We start from the raw sequence: 27,929 nt of genomic DNA, 5'->3' as shown, positions 1-27,929 counted from the left end.
GTTAAGGAGAAAATAAAGAGAGAAAAGGCGAACAAGGTCGAGAAACAGGAACAAAGGTAACAAGTTAAATGGAGAAACAGCAGAGAGGACGTGTTATAAAGTGAATTTAACATAACTGCACCTTTAACTGACTGCCCAGTGAGATGCTTGCAGAGGGAGGTTATTGTCCGCTTGCTGCCTTTACTGGTTCAGTCTGCAAACCAGCATCGATTACGCCACCTTTGTCCCAGTCCATTACAAGTACCAGCCCTTCACCCCTTCTCTTCTCCTCCATCCAGCCTCTCAGCTTCATCTGAGCCGCAGCTCCTCACTCAGCACCGTCTCCAGCAGCAGAGAGGGGAACCAGCACTGACCAATACAGATTGTTAACCTCACTCAAGCTGACCACACCCTTCAGTTTCACCCTGCAACCGACCGGACCTTCAATTTTAACTCAAGCTGACCAGTCGATGTTTCATCTTGCAACTGACCGGACCTTCAGTTTCAACTCAGGCTGATCAGTCGATGTTTCATCTTGCAACTGACCACACCCTTCGATTTCATCCTGCAACTGACAGGACCTTCAGCTTCAACTCAAGCTGACCAGTCGATGTTTCATATTGCAACTGACCGGACCTTCCGTTTCATCCTGCCACTGACCGGACCTTCAATTTCATCCTGCAACTGACTGCACCCTTCAGTTTCAACTCAACCTAACCGGTCGATGTTTCACCCTGCAACTGACCGAAACTTAAATTCCAGCCTGCAACTGACCGGAACTTCAGTTTCCACTCAAGCTGACCAGTCGACGTTCCATCTTGCAACTGACCACGTCTTAAAGTTCACTCTGAAACTGACCACATCTTCCATTTCACGCTGAAACTGACCACGGCTTCCGTTCCCCTCTGAAACTGACCACATCTTCCATTTCACGCTGAAACTGACCACGGCTTCCGTTCCCCTCTGAAACTGACCACACCTCCCATTTCACCCTGAAACTGACCATCATCCCGCCCCCCACCCCCCCAGATTGGTTCAACCCCAATGAAGAATAGAGTTGTTTCCCCGGACAGTGTTGGGTGAACGGAGGGGAGCGGGATCCTGATTGGCATTGGGGTTGACGAGGCCCATGACCAGGGAGCTGGCTATGCCCAACCAATCTGCCTTCTCCCGGGGGGACCTCTTCCAGACCTACGGGGGCTACAATGAGTCGACCTTCAGCAACCTCTCCCTCGACCTCCTTAGGAACTTGATCAACTCGGTCCGCAACGGCACTGACTTGCAGAACCTCACCGGCCAAGCACTGCTGATCGTGGCTTACTCGGTAACCATCACCATTTCCCTCTTTGGCAACCTCCTGGTGTGCCAAGTTGTGGTGAAAAGCAAGAGGGTCAACACCGCCACCAGCCTCTTCATTGCCAACTTAGCAATTGCAGACCTCATGATTACCCTCCTCAACAGCCCCTTCACCCTGGTAGGTCTTCATTTATTCATTATTTTACTGGGTTAGAGTAGAACAGAGCCTTCTCCGTCAGGCAATAATGAAAGAAGCTTTCAACCCTGGTCCAGTCGCAACCAAGGTTAGTCACCTGTAAGAGAGGCACGAAGGTAAAGACTTGCATTTATATAGCGCCTTTCAGAACTTCAGGATGTCCTGAAGGCGCTTGTAAATGAAGGGAATGAAGGGCTACACAGTAAGATCCCACAAGCAGCATTGAGCTGAATGAACCGTTGGTTGAACAATAAATGCTGACCAGGGCGATCTCCCCTGCTGTAATGCCAAGGAATTATAGGCCCCCTGAGAGGGCAGATGGCATTCACATGAGAGATGTCGAGGCGCTCCACCTAGTGTGGCACCAGGTTATGTGCTCTAGGGTAACAAAATCAAAAAATAGCTGGAAAAACTCAGCAGGTCTGACAGCATCTGCGGAAAGGAACACAGTTAACGTTTCGAGTCCGTATGACTCTTCAACAGAACGGGTTAGGGTCATACAGACTTGAAACATTAACTGTGTTTCTCTCCGCAGATGCTGTCAGAACTGCTGAGTTTTTCCAGCTATTTTTGTTTATGTTTCAGATTTCCAGCATCCGCAGTATTTTGCTTTAATCTATGTGCTCTAGGGGTTGGTGTGGGACTTGTCCTCACCTCTCAGTGATGGGTTCAATGTCCACTGAGCCAAGATTATCCCACGGGTCAAGTGTCTGTTTTGTACTCTCCTGCATCCAGTAACCATCCCACACAACATGACCGGTCGCACACTTGGGGAATGGCCCCTGAGGTACTCAGTGTTGTCACTACCTCAACATGAGTGAGGGCAGGAGGGGCAAGAGGGGAATCAGACTGATGGTGGGAGAAGCTGGGAGATTCTGTATACTGCCGCACCCCAGCACCCTTTCAGTTTTGGGGAGAAGGATGTATGATTTAAACGTAGAACCTGAAGAGATTTGAAACTGTATCTAACCCCGTACTGTACTTGTCCTGGGAGTGTTTGTTGGGGACAGCGTAGAGGGAGCTTTATTTACTCTGTATCTAACCCTGTGCTGTACCTGTCCTGGGAATGTTTGATGTGGACAGTGGAGGGGGAGCTTTACTTTGTACCTAACCCCGTGCTGTACCTGTCCTGGGAGTGTTTGATGTGGAGAGTGGAGGGGGAGCTTTACTTTGTACCTAACCCCATGCTGTACCTGTCCTGGGAGTGTTTGATGTGGACAGTGGAGGGGGAGCTTTACTTTGTACCTAACCCTGTGCTGTACCTGGCCTGGGAGTGTTTGATGGGGACAGTGTAGAGGGAGCTTTACTCTATATCTAACCCTGTGCTGTACCTGTCCTGGGAGTGTTTGATGGGGACAATGTAGAGGGAGCTTTACTCTGTATCTAACCCTGTGCTGTACCAGTTTTGATAACTCCTTTCATCCATTTAGCCAGCCACCAGAGAGCCAGTTTCGGAACAGATTCAGCTATCTGGTCATCTTTCAAGATCAGCTATATCTCCATGGTAACCCTGTCACATCATAGGTTGAAGCCCCAGTCCAGAGACTGAAGTATGTAATCTAACCTGGCAGTCCCAGTGACTTACTGAGGGAGGTGCTGCACCATTGAAGGTGCTGTCCTTCAAATAAAGTGAAACCTGTCTGCCTTTTAAAGTGGAGTTAAAAGATCCCATGCCATTATTTCGTAGAGAAGCAGTAGTCCCTTCCTCTGTGACCAAACAGATTTTCGGGTCATTATCAGATTGTTGTTTGTGGGATCTTGCTGTAAGCAAATTTGGTTCCACCTTACTCACGCTTACAGCAGTGACTACGCTTCAGAAGCACCTCATTGGCTGTGGAAAACCTTGGGACGCCCTGATGTCTCGAAAGGCACTAAATAAATGCAGCGCTTTCTTTCTTTTGCTTTTTCTTCCGTTATTGAACTTAAAAGCCCCACACCTCACCTGGCTTCAGCAATCTCCGCTCACCCGAGGGACACTGAGTTAATTGGACTGAGGGGGCAAAGGGGGCCATGGGCTGAGGTCAAGGGAACCTGGCTTGTGGTGGGAGGGATGCAGCCCTAGCACTCACCTTGACGTTCTTCGCTAGGTTCGCTTTGTGAACAGCACCTGGATCTTCGGAAGGGCCATGTGTCACATCAGTCGCTTCGCCCAGTACTGCTCACTACACGTCTCCGCACTCACCCTGACAGCCATCGCCCTCGACAGGTACCAGGTAAGGTCAGGCGGCTTCTTGTATCATGTCCTGTTTGTTCGGCGCTCGAGTCAAAGGCCATTCAGCCCCTCGTGCCTGCTCCACCATTCAGCTAGATCATGACTGATTGCCTGCCTCAACACCATTTTCCTGCATTGTCCCCGTATCCCTTGATGTTTTTAATGTGTAGAAATCTATTGACTTCTATCTTTAACATACTCAATGACTCAGACTCCACAGCCATCCCAGGGCAGAGAATTCCAAAGTTTCACTACCCTCAGAGTGAAGAAATTCCTCCTCATCTCAATCTTAAATGGCCTACCCCTTATTCCGAGACTGTGTCCACTGATTCAAACACCCCTCCCAGCAGGGACAAACACCCTTCCTGTCTAGCCCCTTAAGAATTTTATACGTTTCAATGAGATCACCTCTCATTCTTCTAAACTCCAGTGAATACAGGCCTAGTCGGCCCAGTCCCTCTTCATGTGACAATCCCACCATCCCAGGAATCAGGCCGGTGAAATAAAAACAGGAAGTGCTGGAAAAAACTCAGCAGGTCCAGCAAGAGAGAAACAGAGTTAACGTTTCAAGTCCGTATGACTCTTCTTCAGAGCTAGGGGTAGAAATGTGATGAAATTTATACGTGGGACAGGTGAAGCTGGATAGAAGGCCAGCGATAGGTGGGGGCCAAGTAGGATAGACAAAGATGTCAAGGGCCTGCTGAGTTTTTCTAGCATTGTCTGTTTTTATTTCAGATTTCCAGCATCTGCGGTATTTTGCTTATATATTAGTCTGGTGAACCCCTGCTGCACCCCTGCTATAGCAAGTATATCCTTCCTTAGGTAAGGAGACCAAAACTGTACACAATACTTCAGGTGCAGTCTCACCAAGGCTCTATACAACTGCAGCACGACATCTTTAACTCAAATCCTCTTGCAGTAAAGGTCAACATACCAGTTGCCCTTGCCTGTTAGCTTTCAGTGAATTATGATCAAGAACACCCAGGTCCCTTTGGACATCAAGACTTCCCAGACTCTCAGTATTTAAAAAAATACTCCGCCCCTTCACCTTGTCCAGCCTCTTTCTCAAGGTCAGACCTTTACAACATGATCGCGTTACTCAAATCATGTGACTGAGAAAGGGCTGTGCCGTTGTCATGACGATAAGATGAGAGGTTCTGAGTTCCACTCTGAACGTGGGTAAAATATAAAATTAATTGTCCTAGATCCAACAATTTGTGAGCTGGAAGCGAGAAAAAAAAAATGGCCACCATATTGGATATTTTGCCATAAAAGCCCAACAAGATTGCTTAATGTCCCAGGGCAGGGGATATGCCACCCCTATCTGGCCTGGGCTAACATGGGACTCCTGCCTCCATTCCTACCTGTCCTGTCTCACTTGTAACTCCATCCCCTGTCCTACCCTGTCTGACCTTTCCCACACTGTGTGGCTTACATAGATTACACAGGGTCTATGACACAGAAGCAGGCCATTTGGCCCAACTCGTCCATGCCGGTGTTTATTCTCCACTAGGGCCTCCTCCCATATTTCACAAGGCGGGTGTGGGAAGGATGTTTCCTCTTCTGGTCGAGTCCAGAAAATAGGGGGCACCCACCGTTTTAAAATTAGGGGTCACCCTTTTAGGATGCAGATGAGGAGAAATTCTTTTCTCTCAGAGGGTTGTGTGACTTTGGAACTCTCTGCCTCAGAAGGCGGTGGAGGCGGGGTCACTGAATATTTTTAAGGTGGAGGTAGATAGATTCTGGTTAGGCAAGGGAATCGAACGTTATCGGGGGTAGGTGGGAATGTAGAAATTGAAGCACAAACACATGAGCCACAATCTTATTGAATTGCCGGATCAGGCTCGAGAGGCCGAATGGCCTTCTCCTGCTCCTATTTTGTGTGTTTGTCTGTTTCCTCATCTAAATCTATAATCGTAAGTTTCAATTCTCTTCCCCCTCCTATGCTCATCTAGCATCCCCTTAGATGTATCGAGGTTATTCACTTCAACCACCCTCTGTGGTCGCAAGTTCCACATTCTCACCACTCTTTGGATGAAGAAGTTTCTCCTGAATTCCTGATTGGATTCATAAGCGACTGCCTTATGACTCCTAATTTTGCTCTTTCCCCACAAGAGGAATCATGCTCTCCGCATCCACTCCGTCAAAATATTGCATAATTTTAAAGATCTCCATGCAGTCACCTGTCAGCCTTCTTTTCTCAAGAGAGAAGAGACCCAGCCTGTCAACCCTTTCATACGAACATACATGTTAGGAGCAGGAGTAGGCCATTCGGCCCCTTAAGCCTGCTCTGCCATTCAATAAGACTATGGCTGATCTGATTGTGGCCTCAACTCCATATTCTGCTTACCCATAATAATCGTTGACTCCCTTGTTAGTCAAAACTCTATCTACCTCTGCCTTAAAAATATTCATTGACCCCCGCCTCCGCTGGTCTCCGGGAAAGAGACCTCCAAAGTTTCACAATCCTCTGAGGGGACAAAAATTCTCATCTCCACGGGAGACCCTTTCTTTTTAAGCTGTGTTCCCTAGGTCTAGTCTCTCCCACCCCTCAGCATCCACCCTGTCAAGTCCTCTCAGGATCTTACTTGTTTCAGTAAGACCAAATCCCATTCTTCGAAACTCCAGTGGGTACAGGCCCAGCCTGTCCAACCTCTCCTCATAAGAAAGATCCCCCCTCTCAAAACCCTTCCCTCTTCACCTCCACTTTCCTCATCTGTATACCCACACGTTTCTGGTATCATCCTTGTAACTGTTCTCTGCACCTTCTCTATCTAACTCTTTATAACTAACCATCCTCTGAAGTGGCCCTAGCAAGTCCTCAACTTGTCCTGGAAATACCCCCTCTGGCACAATTGTTAGAGCACCATCACCACAAGGTTCAAGAGTTTGGGCCAACATTGCCTTCTTGGGGCAATTAGAACCCGATTTGCGAAATGGAACCATTCAGCCACAGTCGTGACAAGGGACATCACCTATTCTCACCCTCCATCCCCAACCCAGGGTCATTGAAGTTATAGAGTAGCTTACAGTACAGAAGGAGGTCCTCTGGTCCATTAACCCCGCCCCGCCCCCCCCCCGGCTCCCTGCAGAGCTGTTCAGTCAGTTCCACCCCCCTTATTCGGTCTCTGTAGCCCTGCAAGTTCATTTCCTTCAAGTGCCTATCCAATTATCTTTCAACATCGTTTATTGCTTCCACATCCACCACCCTCATGGGCAGTGAGTACAGGTAATTGCCGCTCACGGCATAATTTTTTTTTTCTCAGCCCCCCACTACCCCCACACCTCCCACCACCACCCCCCCCCCCAGCCCATCCCCTAACCCTCCACACCTCCCACCCCCCCCAGCCCATCCCCTACCCCACCACACCTCCCACCCCCCCACCCCTCCACAACCTCCACTCCCCTACCACCCCGCACTCACCCCCACCTCCCCCACCACCCCCACTCCCCCCAACTGCCCCACCTCTCCCCCACTCCCCACCCCCTCCCCCCCTCCCCGCCACTTCCCCCCAACTCCCAACATCACCCCACCCCCGCCACCACTCCTGCATCTCTTGCATTAAAGCATAAAATCTGTGCCCCTACCCCCAGTCCTTGTGCCACCAGCTAATTTATTTATTTGGTCATGGGATGTGGGAATGACTGGCCAGGATAGCATATATTGCCCATCCCTAATTGCCCTTGCTCAGAGGGCATTTAAGAGTCAACCACATTGTTGTGGGTCTGGATTCACGTGTAGGCCAGATTTCCTTCCCTGAAGGACATGAGTGACAATTGTTTCATAGTCATCAGAATTTTAATTCCAGATTAAAACAAAAACTGAACTCAAATTTCACTATCTGCTATAGTGGGATTTGAATCCAGTTACCCCAGTGCATTACTCTGGGTTGATGGAATACTAGTAGAGGAGTAATACCACTGTGCCACACATTCCCTGAGCTAATGGGAAGAACTTTTCTTTATCTATCTTATCTAAACCTGTCATCCTCTTGTACCCCTTGATCAGATCTCCCTCCACCTCCTTCACTCCAAGGAGAACAACCCCAGCCTCTCCAACCCTAAATTTGTTGCCAAAATCCTTCGGGACCATTCTGATAAATCTCCCCCTGCACCCTCTCTGAAATAGCACCTTAATCACTGAGCTGAGATCAACAAACTCAGGCCAGATGACTTGTAAAAGACCCAGGGGTGAGATAAGGGAAAATTTTTCTCTCAACCCCAGCCCAAGTTGTTTTGAACTGCAAGATGTCATCAACACACAGAGAGTGCGGACTATGTGTCACAGACTGAGCTGGAAGTGAATCATACATTAGTTTCAGTGAAAGCCACAGCGGGCTAAGATAATTACATAGCTGTTGGTATTTATTTTCAGGCCATCATGTACCCTCTAAGACCTCGGATGTCAGTGCCTAGAGGAATCATCTGCATCATGAGCATTTGGATCCTGGCTTCCTGCTTCTCTCTGCCGCACGCCATCTATCAAAAATTATTCTGCTTTGTGTACGGGTAGGTGTGACCTCATATCAATTTTCCTCTTGAGTTCTCTGCCCGAGGGCAGGTCTGACCCACCGTACCACAACCTCCACCTCAGGTAGGGAAAGGGAGGCAGGTGTTGAATCTGCCCCAGCTGGAACAGGGATTGAACCCTGTGCCGTTGGCACCAATCTGGTGCACACTGGCCATCCAGCCACTGTTTCCCTTCCTCCCCTACTGCCACCCCCCCACCAACAACACTCCAAGGAGACCCAGTTGCTGTGGTAACGCACACTTTTAACATGCATGTTGTGGTTTTGGATACCGATGGTAGAGGTTCCAATTCCTTTCTATTGCTTGGTGACCTGGATCGCTCCCGTCTGCCATTGGCAAGTGTTGAAAGGACTTACAAGTTGATACTCAGCCTGCTTGACCGCGTTATGAACCATGAATGTTCCTTGGCCATCAAAAATCCTGGAGTGGGACTTGAACCCAAAGTGGGACTCAGAGGCAGGGGGTGTTATCCACTGCACCACAAAGACCCCCCTCTCTAAAATTGATCATGCTCAAAATAAAAGTGGAAACTTTATTCACATGTGGCTTCCGTCCGGCTCAGGAGATGCCAGGAGCCTGGGCCTGTCCAGCAGCATAGCTTGGAGAATGAGTAGGGTTCTGAGAAGGAAGCCCAGTGATGAGCCCACTCCTTTACTTTCTAGCAGTGAGCCAGGTTGGGTGGTCAGTCATCACAATCACCCTGGACCACTGAGGATCTGACAGTTCTGTGATTCCCCCATTGCCAAACCTGCCAGAGGTGAGTGAAATGGGCTCCAAACCTCCAGTCATCTTGAAGCCTGAGGGGCCTTGACAGGGTGGACATGGAGGGGATGTTTCCTCTTGTGGTAGAACCTAGTACTAGGGGCCACTGTTTAAAAATTAGGGGGTCAACCAGTTAGGACAGAGATGAGGAGAAATTTTTATCTCTCAGAGGGCTGTGAGTCTTTGAAACTCTCTTCCTCAAAAGGTGGTGGAAGCAGGGTCTTTGAATATTTTTAAGGCAAAGATAGATAGATTCTTGATAAGCAAGGGGGTGAAAGGTTACCAGGGGTAGATGGGAATATGGAGTTGAGGCCGCAGTCAGATCAGCCATGATCTTATTGAATGGCGGAGCAGGCTCGAGGGGCCGAGTGTATGTTCGTAAGTCAACTTAATCCCCTGAAGAGATCCTTTCTTAAATCTAAGAAGATCTTTTCCACAATGTAAGATAACTGGCCAGTAAAAGGCTAAGTAGGAGATGTAAAGTTTTCTTTTTAAGCAGCGAGGCCTTGTGTTCTGGAATACCCTGCCTGAAAGGGCAGTGGAAGCAGATTTAATGGTAGCTTTCAAAAGGGGAATTGGATATATGCTTGAAGCAGAAAGAATTGCAGGGCTAAAGGGAAAAAGCAGGAGAGAGGGATGAATTGGACATCTCCTTCAGGGAACCAGCACAGGCACAATGGGCAGATTGGCCCCCTGCTGTGTTTTACCATTCTACTCTCGCTGTCCTCAAGGCTGAGTCCCTTGCAGTTTCCCCATGTGTACTTGAGATGTGTGCAAGGGGGATGGGAGTTAAATTCTTGCCCCCTGGAGGAGATGAAATGCCTGAAAAGGTGGTTGAGTCAGAAACTCTTGTAATATTTAAGAAGTATTTCGATATTCACTTGCGTAGCCATAGCCTCCGGGGTTATGGGATGAGTGCTGGAAAACGGGATTAGTGTAGTCAGATCTTTGTTGACTGGCGTGGAAGTGATGGGCCGAATGGCCTTCTTCTGTGCTGTAAACGTCTATGAGTCTATTGAGAAATGGATTGGGATGGTAAGGATTGGTATATTGCTAGATGAAATGAAATCAATTAAGACAAGACAGGGTTTAATTGGAATGGGATAGAATAGAATGGGATGAGGTGGGATTGAATTGGGGTGAGGTTCACTGAAGGGGTTGAAGGATCATGGAGTGGGATGGAATGGGATAAGATGGAATGGATGGAGTCAGTGTGGGATGTGGCGTGATGAGATGCAATGGAATGAGTTGTCATAGAATGGAATGGGAGAGGTTGAATTTTGGGGAATATTAGAAGATTTTCACTGGTGCAAGAGACTATAAACCCCTCAATGTTAAACCGTTCACTCCAGTGAGCATGGTGAACTGTTTCAGCTTGAGCTGAGGCACTTAAATAAACATTAATATCATAACAAATTTATCATTTATCGTGGTGAAGTTAAATATGTGAAGCTCCACATCAGGTGAATATGTTAGAAAATTTAACATTTTACTTGTGCTTTTCCCAAACTGCTCTCTTCTGTCTACATTGTTATGGATAGGAGGGGATTTAATTTAAACAGACCTGATTTCTCCTCTCACCACCCACCCGTAAACAGAAAGGTGTTTTTGATTCTTGATTTCCCCCTTTATAAGTGGTGGTGTAGCTTCCCCAACCCTTCAGTTTGGAGTGATCCAATACCATATTAATAACCCCACAGCAAACTTGAGATAAAGTCACATAAGAGGGTTGGTTTACTTTATACATATTCAAGATGTGGGAAAGAGTTTTCGCAATGTCTGCCCCTTTTTGCGCTCATACAGTAAAAGAGGGATAAGGGAAAGAAAGGGGCACATGGCAAGACCACAATAAAAATAAGTTATGGTTTCATGTGAGTCCAGGGTCCAGAATCAAAAGGTCCAGTGCTGTATTCCTTCAGACGTTAGCAGGCTGGAGCTGTTGCAAGGTGATCTGCCTTTCCAGAAGTGAGGGCTTCCCTGATGGGAGAAGGCATGTAGAGATGAATGAGTCTTATGGGCACAGATACAGGAGTTCCGATGTTCCAGTAGTTCACAGTGTAGGTGAGGGCCAGGCAATATACCTGGACAGAGCTCTTTCTGCTGCTGCCTGTTGGACAGCAAAATGGTAGACTGCCTGGGTTCACTTCCACATGGCAATATTACAGGTTCTAGCAGCTTGGGGGAGGTCATGTGATATACCCCCCACTACTTCTCCTTGGTTTCGGACAAAGGATGTATTTTCCTAGGTCTTGTACCCTGAGAAGTTTAATAGAGGAGTCAGGGTCCCTTTTGACAAACCGTCTCCGTTGGCCATAGTTCATTTACATTTAGAAATGTGAAGGAGGGTTGGTGCATTGCTTTGGAACTTGATTTTCATAGGGTCAGAGAGGTCTACAGCACAGAAAAAGGCCCTTCGGCCCATTGAGTCTGTGCTGGTCAAACAGGTACCTAACTATTCTAATCCTATTTTCCAGCACTAGGCCCAAAGCCTTGTATGCCATGGCATCACAAGTGCACATCCAAATACCTTTTAAGTGTTATGAGGGTTTCTGCCTCTACCACCCTTTCAGGCAGTGAGTTCCAGATTCCCACTGCCCTCTGGGTGAAAACATTTTTCCTCACATCTCCTCTAAACTCCTGCCCCTTACCTTAAATCTATGCCCCCGGTTATTGATCCCTCTACCAAGGGGAAAAGAACTGCATGCGATACTCTAGCTATGGCCCAACCAGCATGTTATACAGTTCCAGCATAACATCCCTGCTCTTATAATCTGTGCCTTGGCTAATACAGGCAAGTATCCCATATGCCTTCTTAACCACCTTATCTACCTGTCCCGCTACCTTAAGGGACCGGTGGACATGCACACCAAGGTCCCTCTGATCCTCGGTACTTCCCAGGGTCCTACCATTCATCGTGTATTCCCATGCCTTGTTTGTCCTGCCCAAGTGCATCACCTCACACTTATCTGGATTAAATTCCATTTGCCACTGATCAGTCCATCTGACCAGCCCGTCTATATCCTCCTGTAATCTAAGGCTATCCTCCTCACTATTTACCACTGTTTTCTTCAGTCACAGGGGCATTAGTGCCTCTTTAAAGGTAACGAGGTCCCTGCTGGCTTCTGAAGGTGAGAAATTCCTCTGGTATGAGTCATGGCGAGTCAGACATGTCAGGGTAAAGCCTTTGTCAATTTTTAAAATAAAATAATAAATTGATTCCAGATTTATTTAATTAACTGATTTTAAACTTCCCATCTGCCTTGGTGATATTTGAACTCTTGTCTCCAGATTGTTAGTCCCATAACATACCTGTCCTGGCTTGTCTCTATGATCAAGCCAACCTCTGACTCAAAGGTTGACTCCAAAGCAGTGACTGGTGCCGTCAACATGTAACCATGTCTGTGGTACTTGGCGGGTTAAAAAATCCTCTCCACATTTGTTCAAGTTTGTTATAACTGATGGTGTGGGAGAGTGGGCACTTTAAATCCTGTAATTTGAAGCAATCTCTGTGGTATTTTTTTCTCTATGTAATCGACAAAAAGAAAGGAATCTAGGCTCAGGTGTGCCACTCGGAGGCAAATGGAGTTCAAGTGGGATCATTCTGTGCAATTTAATTGCAGCGGATTTTATGAATGGGACAGTGGAGTTGATTGGAAGGTGAGTGTTGGTTCAAAATGATAGCTCCCCATTTGTTCCTGGTGCACCACCAGCCTGTAGCATGAAGCCAGATCCCCTGGTGGTTCACGTAAACACGGGACTCTGTACTCTACCCTCAGTGGCCGGAACACCTCGTCATCCAGGAGGAGTAAGGTCACCCGTGGGTTAAATTAGCGCAAAGGCGATGGGTCTCCTGACTGTTTGCTTGTCGCCCTTTCTGTTTCCTGTTTGTGGCTGAAAACCCAGACCCAAAGTTACTGGCGAGGTGACGGTGAATGTTCCCATTGGGAATGTTCCCATCACTTCTGAAAATGGCTGTTCCTCTCGGCAGGCACTTGGAACTGATGGCAGAATTTTCTGAAGTATCTGGCACCATTTGGTAGTACCGAACTTGAACTGAACATAAGTGCCGTCTGGTTGAGGACGGTCTGTACTCTGCCCACCATGGACAGCTGGATGAATGTGCTTTTTAAAAAATTCATTCATGGGATGTGGGCATCACTGGCTAGGTCAGCATTTATTGCCCATCCCTGATTGCCCTCATCCAGAGGACATTTAAGAGTCAACTACATTGCTGTGGGTCTGGAGTCACACGTAGGTCAGACCGGGTAAGGACAGCAGATTTCCTTCCCTAAAGAACATTAGTGAACCAGCTGGATTTTTATAGCAGTTGGAAATGGTTTCAGGGTCATCATCAGACTTTTAATTCCATCTTTATTGAATTCGAATTTCACCATCTGCCATGGTGGGATTTGAACCTCAGTCCTCAGAGCATTACCCCTGGGTCTCTGGAATATTAGTCCACCGGTCCCACCACCTCCACCTGATTGATTCAATCAGCCAATCACTGGGAAGTATGGTCTATGTACCTGGTGTTACAACAGCCCTGAAGTTCATACACAATGTTGCTCAAAAGGTTGGTAGGAGCACAGACTGTTCTCAACCAGCAAATACAAATGTCTTCTGTTAGATGTGATGCTGCAAATGGGCAGCATACAAGCATACGAATTAAGAGCAGGAGTAGGCCACTTGGCCCCTCGAGCCTGCTCCACCATTCAATAAGATCATGGCTGATCTTGTTGTAGCCTCAGCTCCACACTCCTGCCTACCCTCGATAACCTTTCAACCCCTTGCTTATCAAGAATCTATCTACCTCTGCCTTAAAGGTATTCAAAGGCTCTGCCTCAACCACCTTTTGAGAAAGAGAGTTCCAAAGCCCCTCAACCCTCTGCGAGAAAAGATTTTTCCTCATCTCAGCCTTAAATTATTTTTAAACAGTGACCCCTAGTTCCAGATTCTCCCACAAGAGGAAACATCCTCTCCACATCCACCCTGTCAAGACCTGTCAGAATCTTATGAAGTCACCTCTTACTTTTATAAACCCCAGCGGGGGTACAAGCCTAGCTTGTCCAGCCTTTCCTCATAATACAAGCTGCCCATTCCAGGTATTAATCTAGTAAACCTTCTCTGAACTGCTCCCAACGCATTTACATCCTTCCTTAAATAAGGGGACCAATACTGTGCATAGTACTCCAGATGTGGTCTCACCAATGCCCTGTATAACTAAAGCATAACCTTCCTACTCCTGTATTCAATTGCTCTTGCAATAAATGAAAACATTCTATTAGCCTTGCTAATTACTTGCTGTACCTGTATAGTAACCTTTTGCGGTTCATGCAGCAGGACACCCAGATCCGTCTGCATCTCAGAGCTCATAGCTCTTCACCATTTAGATAATATGCTTGCTTTTTTATTCATCCTGCCAAAATGGGCAACCTCACTTCTGCTCACGTCATACTCCATTTGTCAGATCTTTGCCCACTCACCTAACTTATATATAGCCCTTGTAACCTCCTTATGTCTTCTTCACAACTTACTCTCCTACCTACTTTCAGCACTTGCTGAACAATCCTGAATGTGCTATAAGTTACATTAAGAACAGGTTTAAGACAATCAGTCAAGCTCGTGACATGGCTCATTTAAGCTTGCTAGAAATGACATATATTCACACGCTGGGACACATCCTCTGCAAGCAAAAGGAATATGTTTAAGCCTTGCACCTTTTTTGAAGTTACCTGGAAGCTTGGGGAGCCTATAGTTCCCCATTGCTTTCTCCAAAGAAATGCCTCGGCCAATCAGGTTCAACTTCCCAGCCAACCAGCACCCCTTTTTGCTTGCGGTATAAATTGTTGTGACTGTTTGAAATTTGGCATCCTTGCATTTGTCCTGATGAGTCCCAGATGAAAAGATTCAGCAATATGTCTCCCTCTCAGCAAAAGGCCATCTGCTTTTGTCAAGAACTGCTGGAACAAGATTGACCTCCCATAACGTACTAGATGTTGCTGGAGAAGGGCCTGATTAGTTAAGCATTTATCCTGCACCTCTTGCGCTGTTACTTGCTTGACAAGGGAAGGAAAATATCCCAAGGTGCTTCACAGAAGTGTTATCAAAATAAGTTTGACACAGAGCGACATAAGATGATATTAGGATGTATGACTAAGCTTGGTTTATCGACTGTCTTCAAGGAGGAGGCAGAAGCACAGAGGTTTAGGAAGGAATTCCAGACTTAGAACCCAGGCAGCTGAAGGCACGGCCACCAATGGTGGAACAATTAAAACCAGGGATACGTAAGAGGCCAGGATTGGAGGGGAGAAGAGATCTAGAAGGGATGTAGGGCTAGAGATGACAGAGTTGGGGAGAGGTGAGGCCATGTGGGGATTGGAATGAGAGGAAGACAATTATAAAATCCAGGTAGTATTGGACTGGGAGCCCATGTAGGTCAGTGAGCACAGTGGGGGTAAAGGGTGAGTGGCACTTTGTTTCAGATAGGATGCGGGCGACAGAGTTTTCGATGAGCTAAAGTTTACAGTAGCTGAAAGGTGGGAGTTTGGCCAGGCAACCCCTCACCTGGGGCAACACAACACAGGAGCATAAGATTTAGGAGGCGGAGTAAGTCATTCGGTCCCTCGAGCCTGCTGTGCCATTCAATAAGATCATGGCTGACCCGACTGTGACCTTAACTCCACTTTCCTGCCTGCTCCCCATAACCCTTGACTCCCTTGTTGGTCAAAAGCCTGTCTCACTCAGCCTTGAATATATTCAATGACCCAGCCTCCACCGCTCTCTGGGGAAGAGAATTCCAAACACTAATGACCCTCTAAGAGGAAATATTCCTTCTCATCTCCTTCTATTTTGAAATTGTGATCCCTTGATTCTTCCACAAGGGGAAACATCCCCCTCAGCATCCAACCTGTCAAGTCCCCTCAAAATATTAATGTTTCAATAAGATCACCTCTCATTCTTCTAAACACCAATGAGTACAGGCCCAACCTGCTCAACCTTTCCCCATAAGACAAATCCCCTTCACCCCAGGAATCAGCCGAGTGAACGGTCTCTGAACTGCTTCCAATGCAAGTATATCCCTCCTTAAGTAAGGCGACCAAAACTGTCCACAGTGCTCCAGGTGTGGTCTCACCAATGCCCTGCATGACTGTAGTCAGACTTCCCCGCTTTTATACTCCATCCCCCTTGCAATAACATTCTCTTCGTCTTCTTAATTACTACTTGGCTGACATTTTTTTGTGATTCATGTACCAGGACACCCAGATCCCTCTGTACCGCAGCATTCTGAAATCTCTCTCTATTTGAATAATAATAACGTTTGAAATAAGTAACTGATGATGAGGATGCCTATGGCAACTGTTGCTGACCCTTCCCCCCCAAAAAAAATTCTGACCGTTCGGTTTCTTAGTTACAGATCTCTCAAAGTAAATGAACAAAACATTTCTGATGTAGCCAACGGATTGCCCTTAAAAGCTTTTTAATTTGTTCCTGTTTTGAAGGCCATCTTGTAAAAGCTCTATTATCTGCCGGTTCAAGTGTATTTTCACCTCATTGACTTGTAAATTGAGTTTTGTAAATTAAACACGCCTTGTGTAGAGGGCAAGTGTTCGATTAGGTTTGAAGGGTGAATGGATAAAGCTGGGCTCCACACGCATACACAACAAGCGTATTGTCATTCAAAACACTCAGCCATGTTGCTGAGAGGGTGGACATAGTGCCCGGAGCAAACTCGTTCAGCATCTTCAGCTGTTTGAAGTGTCTCATGCATGGTGTCCAGGGTCAGTGTGCAACATCAGTGCTTGCGGTTCTCTTTTTATTTACAAAAATGTACTTTATTCGTAAAATTTCTAATAAAGTACATTCTCGAGCGTTTCAAATTTAGTATTGCAGGAAGTGCAATAGAATTCAACTTTTTTCCCTGCAGTGTGTTCCACTCTGAGGCGCCTCCAGACAATTTTCAGTACTTCTCACGTTCACAATGTACATCCATGTCAGACATACACCCAAGGATTCCTACACGGGTTACCAGCTTCCCTCAGCATCTTAATGTCTCGATAAGATCGCCTCTCATTCTTCTAAAGTCCAATGGGTATAGGCCCAACCTGCTCAAACTGTCCTCATAAGACAAACCCCTTCACCCCAGGAATCAGCCTAGTGAACATTCTCTGAATTGCTTCCAGTGCAAGTATATTCCTCCTTAAGTAAGGCGACCAAAACTGTCCAGGTATGGTCTCACCAATGTCCTGCACTGTGGCTGAAAGGCCTTTGACAGTGTCCTTTCCCCATTGCGCCTCTACAGCGGCTTCCCCAAGCTTTAGGGTGTCCCTCAGCACCCCTTTCTCCCAGCTAGCTGGGAGCCCCCTTTTTGCTGAGTCACAAGATTGTGGCTTCAAGCACCACACAATATCATGACCTTCTCCCAGCGCAGTCACTGGGGGAATGCTGCATTGTCAGCAGGGTACGGCCTTCCGAGTGAAGTGTCAAACCCACGCTCGGCATTCCCTTTCAGGTGGGTCATTCCCGAGTCAGGGAGTCTGCAGTCTGTTATGATCCCAATAGCGACTGATAATTTTAAAAAATAAATTCAAATTTCCAGTGACTGAGATGACCACATGACAGAAGTTCAAGTTTTAAGACTTCTACTGTAACAAGCAAACTAAAAGCAACTTTGACCAAACACTATTTCAGGAGGCAACTTATACTCTAAACCGCAGAAAATTTTCCCATGTAACTTTTAAAATGTCCAGAAATCCCCTTCCATGGTTATACTTTACTCTGCCCCTTAAGTGGACACTTCATTCTCCAGGAACCAGTCCAAAGCTATTCTCAGCTCTTGATGGCTTGCTTTGCTTTTCCTTTTCCAGCTGGATAACTAATCCCTGAACTGACTTTCATGGTGAGGGTTACACTCAAAATTCTCCCCTTTGACCAAAGGTAAGCAAATCTTCCAGCCCTGTTTAAATCCTCACAAACTTAGTCTCTTTAATCCACGTATGAGCTTCCACTGCATTTTGTGTGGTGAACAATAGAGACTGGCTGCCTCTATTTCTCTGCTCTCTCTCTCTCTCTTTCAGATTCTTGCAGACTGACCCCTCCGTGAGGTTCTGGTGTATCTTAAGTAAAACCCTGTAACCCAATACCCCAGTGATTTGCTATGGACTCTTTCCCTCTCAAAGTCCATCTCCACGGCAATGTGAATCATATGGGCCTTGTATCTGGGTAGAAATGCTGATTAGCTATCCTCTAGACCCCCAGCTCTATTCTATCTTGGAATTAAATAGACAGTTTAAAGTATAACCCTTTACAAAACCTGGCATTCCCAACACCTCCCTATGAGCCTTGTAGACTAATTGTCTACACATAATTAGCACGGATGTCCTTGCTATAGTCCATAGATGTGAACATTTTGTTTCTTCTTCCCAGCAAAACAACATGCCCCCCTTTAACCTTTAGCCTTTAACAACCAAGCTCATTGTCAGACAGAAATCAGAACAGGCCATACGATCCTCTTCATTCCTCCATTTTACCCTAACTTAAAGAGACAGCCCCCAAACATAACAATCTGATAAACTTTGTACTTGTAACAGATCACATACAGAAATCATAGAAAGATTATGACACAGGGGAGGCCATTTGGCCCAACATGTCTGTGCTGGTTGATGAAGAACCACCCAGTCCTGTCCCACTTTCCTCAATAGCCTTGCAGTTCATGGCTTTTGAATAGACATCCAAGAATTTTTTTGAATGTGGTGAGGGTTTCTCTCTCTAGCACTCTTTCTGCAATGAGTCCCAGGGAAATAAAGTGTTTCGTCCTCTCACCTGTAATTCTTCTACCGATGGCTTGAAATATATGCCCCCTGGTTTTAGAAGCCGCCCCCCGCCCCCCCACCCCGGCCCCCCAAACCCAAGCCAACCCAGCGGCCCAACCGTGCTCAGGTAAATCGGTCGTTTGCTGTTTACTCCACCTAGACTCTTCAGAATTTTATGTACCTCAGTAAGCCAGCCCTCTAGTGCTATGAAGACAACCCCAGCCTATCCAATCTTTCCTCGTTGCTAAAATTCTCCAGTCCAGGAAACATCCTTGTGAACTGCCTCTGGACCCTCTGCAGTGTGGTCACACCTTTCCTGCAATGTGGTCACCAGAATGGAACCCAGTACTCAAGCCGTGGTCTACCTTGTGTAATACACAGCCTTTTTTCCCCATTTCTTCTTTCATGGGATGTGGGTGTAGCTGGCAAGGCCATAATTTGTTGCCCACCCCCAATTGCCCTTGAAACGAGAGGGCAGTTAAGAGTCAGCCACATTGCTGTGGAACTGGAGTCATATATAGGCCAGACTTGGTAAGGATGGCAGATTTCCTTTCCTAAAGGGACGTTGATCACCAATGTCGTCATCAGGTCCTGAAATGAAGGTGAACTCGAACCCAGAGTTTCTGGCCTAGAGGTAGGGATGCTACCCTTAGATGGATTTTTATGTTGAAGGTTTCATGCTCACCATTTCAATTTCAGTTTATTCATTGAATTTAAGTTCCATCAGCTGCCGTGGTGGGATTTGAACCCATGACCCCAGTGACATTACCATTACACCACTGCTTCCCGTAGCCATTATTGAACAGGAAGGCAGGGAAGTTTGCCTGGTGTCCTGGTCAACATTTATCCCTCAAGCCGCAATGCCAAGGTTGTTCGCCTAGTCATTTATCTCATTGCTGTTTGTGGGATCTTGCTGTGCGTGTTTCCCTACCTTGCAACAGTGACTGCATTTCAAAAGTTGTTGCATCATCTGTAAAGTGCTTTGGGATGTACTGGGGTCATGAACAATGGTGGATAGACACAAGTCTTTCTTTAGTGCCATCTGTATTACCTTATTCGGAGTGAATTCATTCCATTGATCCCTGTACATCATTATAACATCCTTACCACAATTGGCGGTATAAGATCTAAGAACGTTAGAGGGAGGTCTTGTGGTGCAGAGGGTAGCACCCCTTCCTCTGACTTTGAGTTCCACCTCAGGACTTGATGGCCATGGCAGATACTTTTGTGACATGGCCAATAAATTGATTTACGATTCCCTCAATCAGGTCGATTATCCGCCTGTACATCCTTCCAATGAGTAAGAGTTGTCAGGCATACTGCAGAAGGTAATGGCAAACCACTGCACTATTTGTCAAGTATAATCATATCATTATGATCCATAATCTTGGACCAATCTAATGGAGGTCCATGGCTGCCAATGCCTTCTTAGGGCATGGTAACTGAAGGAGGAGGAATAACATTAGGAGTAAGTGGGCCATTCAGCCCCTTGAGCCTGCTCCATTACTCAATAAGATCATAGGCCATCTTCTAGTTCAACTTCATTGTCCTTCCCCACCCTTTAATTACCTTAGTACCAAAAAATCTATCAATTTCAGCCTTGAATATACTCAACAATTGAACATTCACAGCCCTTTGGGTGAGAGAATTCCAAAGATTCACAACCCTCTGAGCAAAGAAATTTCTCTTCAGCGCGAAGTAGCCTTATTCTGAGACTGTGACCTCCTAATTCTCTGCTGTCCAGCCAGGGGGAACATCCTCCTAGTATCTAGCCTATCAAATCCTTTAAGAATTTTATGTTTTAATGAGATCGCCTCTCATTCTTCTAAGTTCTCTAGGCTCAGTCTCTCGTAATAGGACAATCCCTTTATCTCAGAAATTAGTCTAGTGAACCTTTGTTGTGCTCCCGCCAGGGCAGGTATATCATTCCTTAAGTAAGGAAGCAAAAACTGTACACAATATTCCGGATGTGGTCCCGCCAGTGCCTTATAAAGTTCTAGTAAGACTTCTTTACTCTTATAGTCCAATCCCTTTGTATAAAGGCTAATATCCCTTGATAATCTATTGATCTCTGTCCTGAATATACTCAACGACTAAACTATCTGGAGCATAGAATTGCAAAATTCAGAACTCTCTGTCCTGATAAACATGTATGGGACACTAAATTGGCCTCAACTGCAGTCTTGCGTCCAGTTCTGGGAGCCACACTTAAGGAAGGGTGTGAAGCAATTAGAGAGGATGCAGAAAAGTCTCATGAGAATGGTTCCAGGGATAAGGAACTTTAGGTTGTAGAAGTTGGGACTGTTTTCCTTGGAGAAGAGAAGGTTGAGATGAGATTTGATAGAGGTGTTCAAAGTCATGAGGGGTCTAGACAGAGTAGAGAGGGAGAAACTGTTCCCAATGGTGGAAGGATTGAGAACCAGATTGCATAGATTTAAGGTCATTAGCAAAAGAAACAATGGTGACATGAAGAAAATTTTGTTTGCACAGCGAGTGGTTGGGATCCGGAACGCACTGCCTGATAATATGGTGGAGTCAGATTCATTCGAGGCTTTCGAATTGGAGAGAATTGGATTGTTATCTGAAAAGGAAGAATGTGCAGGGTTACAGGGTGAAGGTGGGAAATGGCCCCAGGTGACTTGTGCCTTCAGAGAGCCAGCACAGACATGATAGGCCAAATGGCCTCTTTCTGTGCTGTAACCATTCTCTGAATGAAGAAATTTCTTCTCCTGTTAGTCCTTATCATCCTACCCATTATGCATCCTCCTTTTACAATTCTAGGGAAACAACAGTCCGAAGACTTTGTGTCCCTGCCTTTCCACAGCCATCTGATGTGTTCTGGAAGTACTTAGATCTGGCTACTTTTAGTCTCCTTTATGCTTTGCCATTGCTGGTGATCACCATTGTCTACACTGCGGTGGCCAAGAAGCTCTGGCTGAGGAATGCCATTGGGGACATCACCATGGAGCAATACATCGCCCAGCGCCACAAGAGGAAGAAGACAATCAAGATGATGATGCTGGTGGTGGTGGTCTTTGCCGTTTGCTGGTCTCCCCTCAACTGCTACGTGGTCCTCATCTCTAGCCAGCTGATTGAGAGCAGCAATGCCCTCTATTTCACCTTACATTGGCTGGCCACAAGCAGCACCTGCTACAACCCCTTCATTTACTGCTGGATGAACGACAAGTTTCGCACTGAGCTCAAGACCCTCCTCGGCAGATGCTGGAGACCGAAGAGCTCAGAGGGCAAGATGGTGCCCCCTGTCTCCAACAGGGCCATTAGGAGGGCCTGGCTGGAGGACCAGAGCAGTTACAACCCTTGCCTACCTATGGCAGCTAAGAAATCTAAATTGCCTGGGCTGGAAGGCGTAGTTGTAAGTATATGTTTAACCGACTGGTATATTTTCTGTGTTGCTCGGTCAGTTTGAAGAATAGCCTTTTTTTTATGTGTAGAAGAGTTGGAAGTCACTCCACATCACCAGCTACTGGCCAGAGCTGGGATGAGGTTTCATGAAGGGTTTATTAATTAAATAAAAAGTTTTGACAAAATTATTGGACATGTCCCAGCTCATGTGACAGTTTCACATGAGGGGACATGTCCTTAAAAGTTTTTTTTTCTTTAATTAAATTTTTCATAACTTAAACTAAGCTCCTTGAGGTGCGGAAAAGAGCGCAGGCCCCAACTCAGGGAATCCCCAACCGCCCCCCCCGCTCAGACAGGGAGCTTCTTGGTATGCATCGCGCTGGGCGGGCCTTAATTGGCCCACCCACTTAAAATGGAGGAGCCGATCTGGTTCACGCTTGCTCCCACCCACCCCCGCACAACCCCGCCCCCCCATCCAATGGGGGGAGAATTCAGCCCACTGTTACAGGCAACTGTTTACATACAAAGATTTTCATTCTAACTGTTTAGACACACAGCACTGAATGAATGGCATATAAGAATGATTGACAGCCACAGCAATAAAAGTGGGACTGGAAGTAAGCACTACCCAAGGATAAATATAGATAGATATATGACTAAGCAAAATTTTACAGCACAGAAGGAGACAGTTCAATCCTAACATGACCATGCTCCACACAAGCCTCCTTCTACCTGTCTTCATCTAACTCAGTCACAGCCATCTATTCCTTTCCCCCTCATGTGTTTATCCAAGTCCCCTTTAGCTGTATCAATGGGGGAGATGGTGGTCTTGTGGTAATGTAACTGGACCAGTAACCTAGCAACCCAGATTAAGGCTCTGGGGGGTATGGGCTCAAACCCCAGCAGAACGGTTAGAATGAATTAATTTTCAATTAATTAAAAATACCTGGAATTGAAAGCTAGCCTTAGTAAGGGTAACCATGAAACCATTGTTGAAAAAACCCCCTCAGGTTCACTGATGTCCTTCAGGGAGGGAAATCTGCTGTCCTCACCTGGCCTGGTCTTGATGTGACTCCAGACCCACAGCAAAGTGGTTGATTCTTAACTGCCCCTCTGAAATCACCTGGCAAGCCCATTCAGTTCAAGGGCAATTGGGGATGGGCATCAAACGCTGGCCACCTCCCATCAAAGAATAAAAGGTCTACACTATTCGCTTCAACCAATCCTTGCGATAGTGAGATTCACATTTTCACCACTACCTGGATAAAGAAGTTTATTTTGAATTCCTGCTTGGGTTGGTTAGTGTTTATCTTATATTTATGACCCCTTACTCTCCTCCAACAAGTGGAAACATCATCTCCACGTCAACCCTGTCAAACCCCTTCATAATCTAAAAGACCTCTATCAAATCAACTTGGAGAAAAGAAGTCCAGCCTGTTCAATCTTTCCTGACAAGTGTCTCCTCTCGGTTAAGGAGCCTCCTATTTAAGACTGAGATGAGGAGAACATTTTTTTTCCTTTCAGGTGGGTGTTAGTCTGTGGAATTCTCTTCCTCAGCGAGCAGTGGTGGCTGGGTCATTGAATATATTCGAGATAGATTCTTGATTGATAAAGGAGTCAAGGGTTATGGGAGATGGACAGGAAAGTGGAGTTGAGGCCGCAGCCAGATCAGCCAAGATCTTATTGGATGGCAGCTCAGGGTTGAGGGGCCAAATGGCCTATTCCTGATTCTAAGTCTTGTGTGTTCTGGTGACACCTTCACAAATCTTGTTTGCACCTTATCAGTATCACGATATCCATTTTTTAAAAGGGGCAGAACTATGTGCAGTACTTTAGGTGTGGCCTGAACATGGTCCATTACAATAGGATACTATATAGAATAACGAGAGCTCAATAGGGGGTTGGTAAATGTGGATTAGTTGGGCTAATTTCTCTCGGGACATCTCCAGTTCTGCTCGCCACACCTTGGGGAGGACGTGAGGGTCCTTGAGAGGGTGCGGAGGAGATTTACCAGAATGGTTCCAGGGATGAGGGATTTTGGCTGCAAGGTTGGGTTGGAGAGGCTGGGATTGTTCTCCTTGGGGCGAAGGAGATTGAGGGGGGATCTGATCGAGGGGCATGAGGTGATGACAGGTTTAGATAAGGTAGACAAAGAAAAGCTGTTCCCATTGGCTGATGGTACAAGGACCGGTGGTGGGAGGCGGGGTTGGGGTACATAGATTTAAGATTTTGGGCAAGAGATGATGTGGGTGGGGGGTAATGACCTGGAACTTGCTGCTCACAAAGGGGGGTGGAAGCGGAGACACTGAATGATTTTGAAAGGAAATGGATGGACACTCGAGGAAAATAAATTTGCAGGGATGGAGCAGGGGTGGGGGGGAGGGAATGGATTGGCTTGCTGGATTGATCTCATTTCCATCCACATACCCAAGTGACCCTTGTGTCAGTGACACCTGGGCCTCCGTCATGCAAAGCGTCACTGCAATACCCAGCAGGAGCACTGCTGATTTGGCCCCTTCCCAGGCCAAAAAGATACTGAGGCCAATTTGGATACCAGCTGAAAGGATCCAACTCAATACAGACCAGGAAGGGAGTCAGGGGCTATCATATGTGATATCTATCTCTGTGCTTATGGAATCAATGGAAATCAGCTTGGTCACAGGATCATATGAAATAGGAGCAGGAGTAGGCCATTCGGCCCATCAAGCCTGCTCCCCCTAGTCAATACCATCATGGCTGATCTGATTGTGGCCTTAACTCCACTTTCCTGCCTGCCCCCCATAACCCTTGACTCCCTTGTTGATCTGTCAAAAAAATCTGTTAAACTCAGCCTTGAATATATCCAGTGAGCCGGCCTCCACTGCTCGCTGGGGGAGAGAATACCAAACACGAATGATCCTCTGAGAGAAGAAATTCCTCCTCATCTCCAGCTTAAATGGGAGACCCCTTATTTTAAAACTGTGACCCCAAGTTCTAGATTCCCACCCCCACCCCCCCCACCAAGGGGAAACATCCTCTCAGCAGCTACCCTGTCAAGAATCCCCCCTCAGAATCTTATATATTTCAATAAGATCACCTTTCTTCTAAACTCCAATGAGTACAGGCCCAACCTGCTCAACCTTTCCTCATAAGACAAACCCCTTCATCCCTGGATTCAATCCAGTGAACGTTCTCTAAACTGCTTCCGATGCAAGTTATATCCCTCATTAAATAAAATGGCCAAAACTGTACATGGTACTCCAGCTGTGGTCTTGCCAATGCTCTGTAGAGTGGGTCCTACAATAAATTGAATGACTTGCAATTATATGCGCCTTTCATGACTGCCCAGATGTCCCAAAGCACTTTACATAGCCAGTGAGCCACTTTCGAAGTGTAGACATTGTTGCAAGGTAGGAAACATAGCAACCAATTGTGTACAGCAAGCTCCCACAAACAGCAATGTGATAAATGACCGGATAATCTGTTTTTAGTGATGTTGGTTGAGGGATAAATCTTGTCCCAGAACACTGGGGAGGGCCCTCCTGCTATTCTTTGAAATAGTGTTGTGGGATCTTTCGTGCCCACCTAAGATGGCAGTGCAGCACCAGTGCCAAGGGAGTGTTACAGTGCCGAGGGGGCATCACAGTGCTGAGGGAGTGGCACAGTCCTGAGGGAACCCTGCAGTGCTGAGGGAGAGTCATAGTTCCAAGGGAGCATTACAGTGCCGAGGGAGTGGTGCAGTCCTGAGGGAACCCTGCAGTGCTGAGGGAGAGTCACAGTGCTGGGGGAGTGTAACACTCCCTCAGGCGCAGTCCTGAGGGAGCTCTGCAATACCAAGGGAGCACTGCAGTGCTAATGGAGTGCTGGACTGCCGAGGGAGTGCGGCAATGCAGTGCTGAGCGAGTGCAGTGGCACAAAGAGAGTGCCACATTGTCAGATGTGCCATAATTCAGCTGAGACATTAAACCAAGCTTTATGGTTGGATGTTTCAGAAGCTATAAGGGGTAGACCACAGGACTGGTAATCTGCTGTGATGAAATCAGATGGGCTGAAGGGTCTCAGATGGGCTGAAGGGTCGCCTTCTTCCAAACTCACCTGATTATTTTTCTCTCACAGGCAAATGCATCGAACCCTCGCAACCCCTGATGACCACAGGCAAATTCCGAAAAACACATACATCGGTGACTCCCAGGAATAAGGGCCCGGACTCTGGTTCATCCACCTCAAACCACCAGATGATTTATAAAACAAACATCCACACAAAATTTGAATGCCACGCCCTTATCCGTGGCTTAGTCCAAGACCAGATCCGAAGCACAGCCTTGATGTTTGACCAATGCACTTTCTTTCAACTCTGGCCACCAACCTCACTCCATCAGAATCTTTGTTGTACTTATTGATACTTTGTTGATCGTAATTTGAGAGTTCCTCCCATACTTACCCTAAGATGCAACTAAGCCCATCCTACACGATCTACTCATGCACCATTGCTGTGCTGAAATCGAGACTCCTATGGATAGGTCACATGGGCTGAATCATACTTTAGACCATGGATTGTGTCAATTGGAATGAACAGCAGAGGAGTGAGAATAATTATATATGAATATATGAATTAGGAGCAGGAGTAGGCCACTCAGCCCCTCGAGCCTGCTCTGCTATTCAATAAGATAATGGCTGACCTGATTTATAACCTCAAACTCACATCCCTGCCTATCCCCCGATAACCTTTCGCCTCCTTGTTAATCAAGAATCTATCTAGCTCTGCCTTAAAAATATCCGAAGACTCTGCTTGCACCACCTTTTCAAGAAGAGAGTTCCAAGTGCTCATGACCCTCTGGGAGAAGAAATTTCTCCTCATCTCTGCCTTAAATGGGCGACCCCTTATTTTTCAGCAGTGACCCCTAATCCTAGATTCACCTACAAGAGGAAACACCCTCTCCACATCTACCCTGTCAAGACCCCTCAGGATCTTAAAGGTTTCAATCGAGTCGCCTCTTACTCTTCTAAACTCCAGCATAACCTGTCCAACCTTTCCTCTCAAGACAACCCTGGTATGAACCTAGTAAACCATCTTGGAACTGCTTCTAATGCATTTACATCCTTCCTTAAATAAGGTAACCAATACTATACACAGTACTCCAGATGTGGTCTCACCAGTGCCCTGTACAACTGAAGCATAACCTCCCTCCTTTTGCAATCGATTCTCTTGTAATAAATGATAACATTCTATCATCTTTATAATGACTTCACCGTAACTTTGGAAATGTGCTGGAAATCTGAATTATTAGCAGAAAATGCTGGGAGCACTCAGCAGGTCTGTCAAGCATCAGTGGAGAGGGAAGCAGAGCTAACGTTTCAAGGTCCCGTGTCAGAACTTGGAAAATGTTTGAGATGTAAGAGGTTTTAAGCAGCGAAAGGCAGGGAGGGGAGGGAAGAGCAAAAGGGAAGGCAGGAGGAGAGAATAAATGGAGACAGAGGGTAAGGAGGCGAGGCAAAAGGGGATGGTAATGGGGGCAAGTAAGGAAGCAAAGTCTTAGGGGAGGCAATGGCATAGTGGTATTGTCACTGGACTAATGATCCAGTGTAATACTCTGGGGACCTGGGTTTGAATCCCACACGACAGGCGGTGGAGTTTGAATTCAACAAAAATCAAATAAAATTCAAAGTCTAAATGATGACCATGAAACCATTGTTGTAAAAGCCCATCTGGTTCACTAATGCCCTTTAGGGAAGGAAATCTGTCATCCTGTCTGGCCTACACGTGACTCCAGACAGCAATGTGGTTGACTCTTAAATACCTTCT

General features: G+C 46.5%; 1 protein-coding gene across 1 annotated transcript; it reads left to right on the top strand.

Annotated features, from left to right (window-relative positions):
• Nucleotides 1-1,108: 1,108 nt before the first annotated feature.
• LOC121272245 (probable G-protein coupled receptor 83) lies at nt 1,109-27,440 on the top strand. Its single transcript, XM_041178773.1, has 5 exons — nt 1,109-1,453; nt 3,559-3,684; nt 8,059-8,192; nt 21,566-22,157; nt 26,243-27,440. Exons 1-5 carry the CDS (start codon nt 1,109-1,111, stop codon nt 26,270-26,272), a joined length of 1,227 nt encoding a protein of 408 aa, XP_041034707.1. The 3' UTR covers nt 26,273-27,440.
• Nucleotides 27,441-27,929: the final 489 nt, after the last annotated feature.

The sequence above is a fragment of the Carcharodon carcharias genome, chromosome 33, assembly GCF_017639515.1.
Source record: "Carcharodon carcharias isolate sCarCar2 chromosome 33, sCarCar2.pri, whole genome shotgun sequence".
Taxonomy (NCBI): Eukaryota; Metazoa; Chordata; class Chondrichthyes; order Lamniformes; family Lamnidae; genus Carcharodon; species Carcharodon carcharias.
The sequence above is the reverse complement of the archived record's forward strand: the minus strand, read 5'-3'. Positions and strand labels throughout refer to the sequence as shown.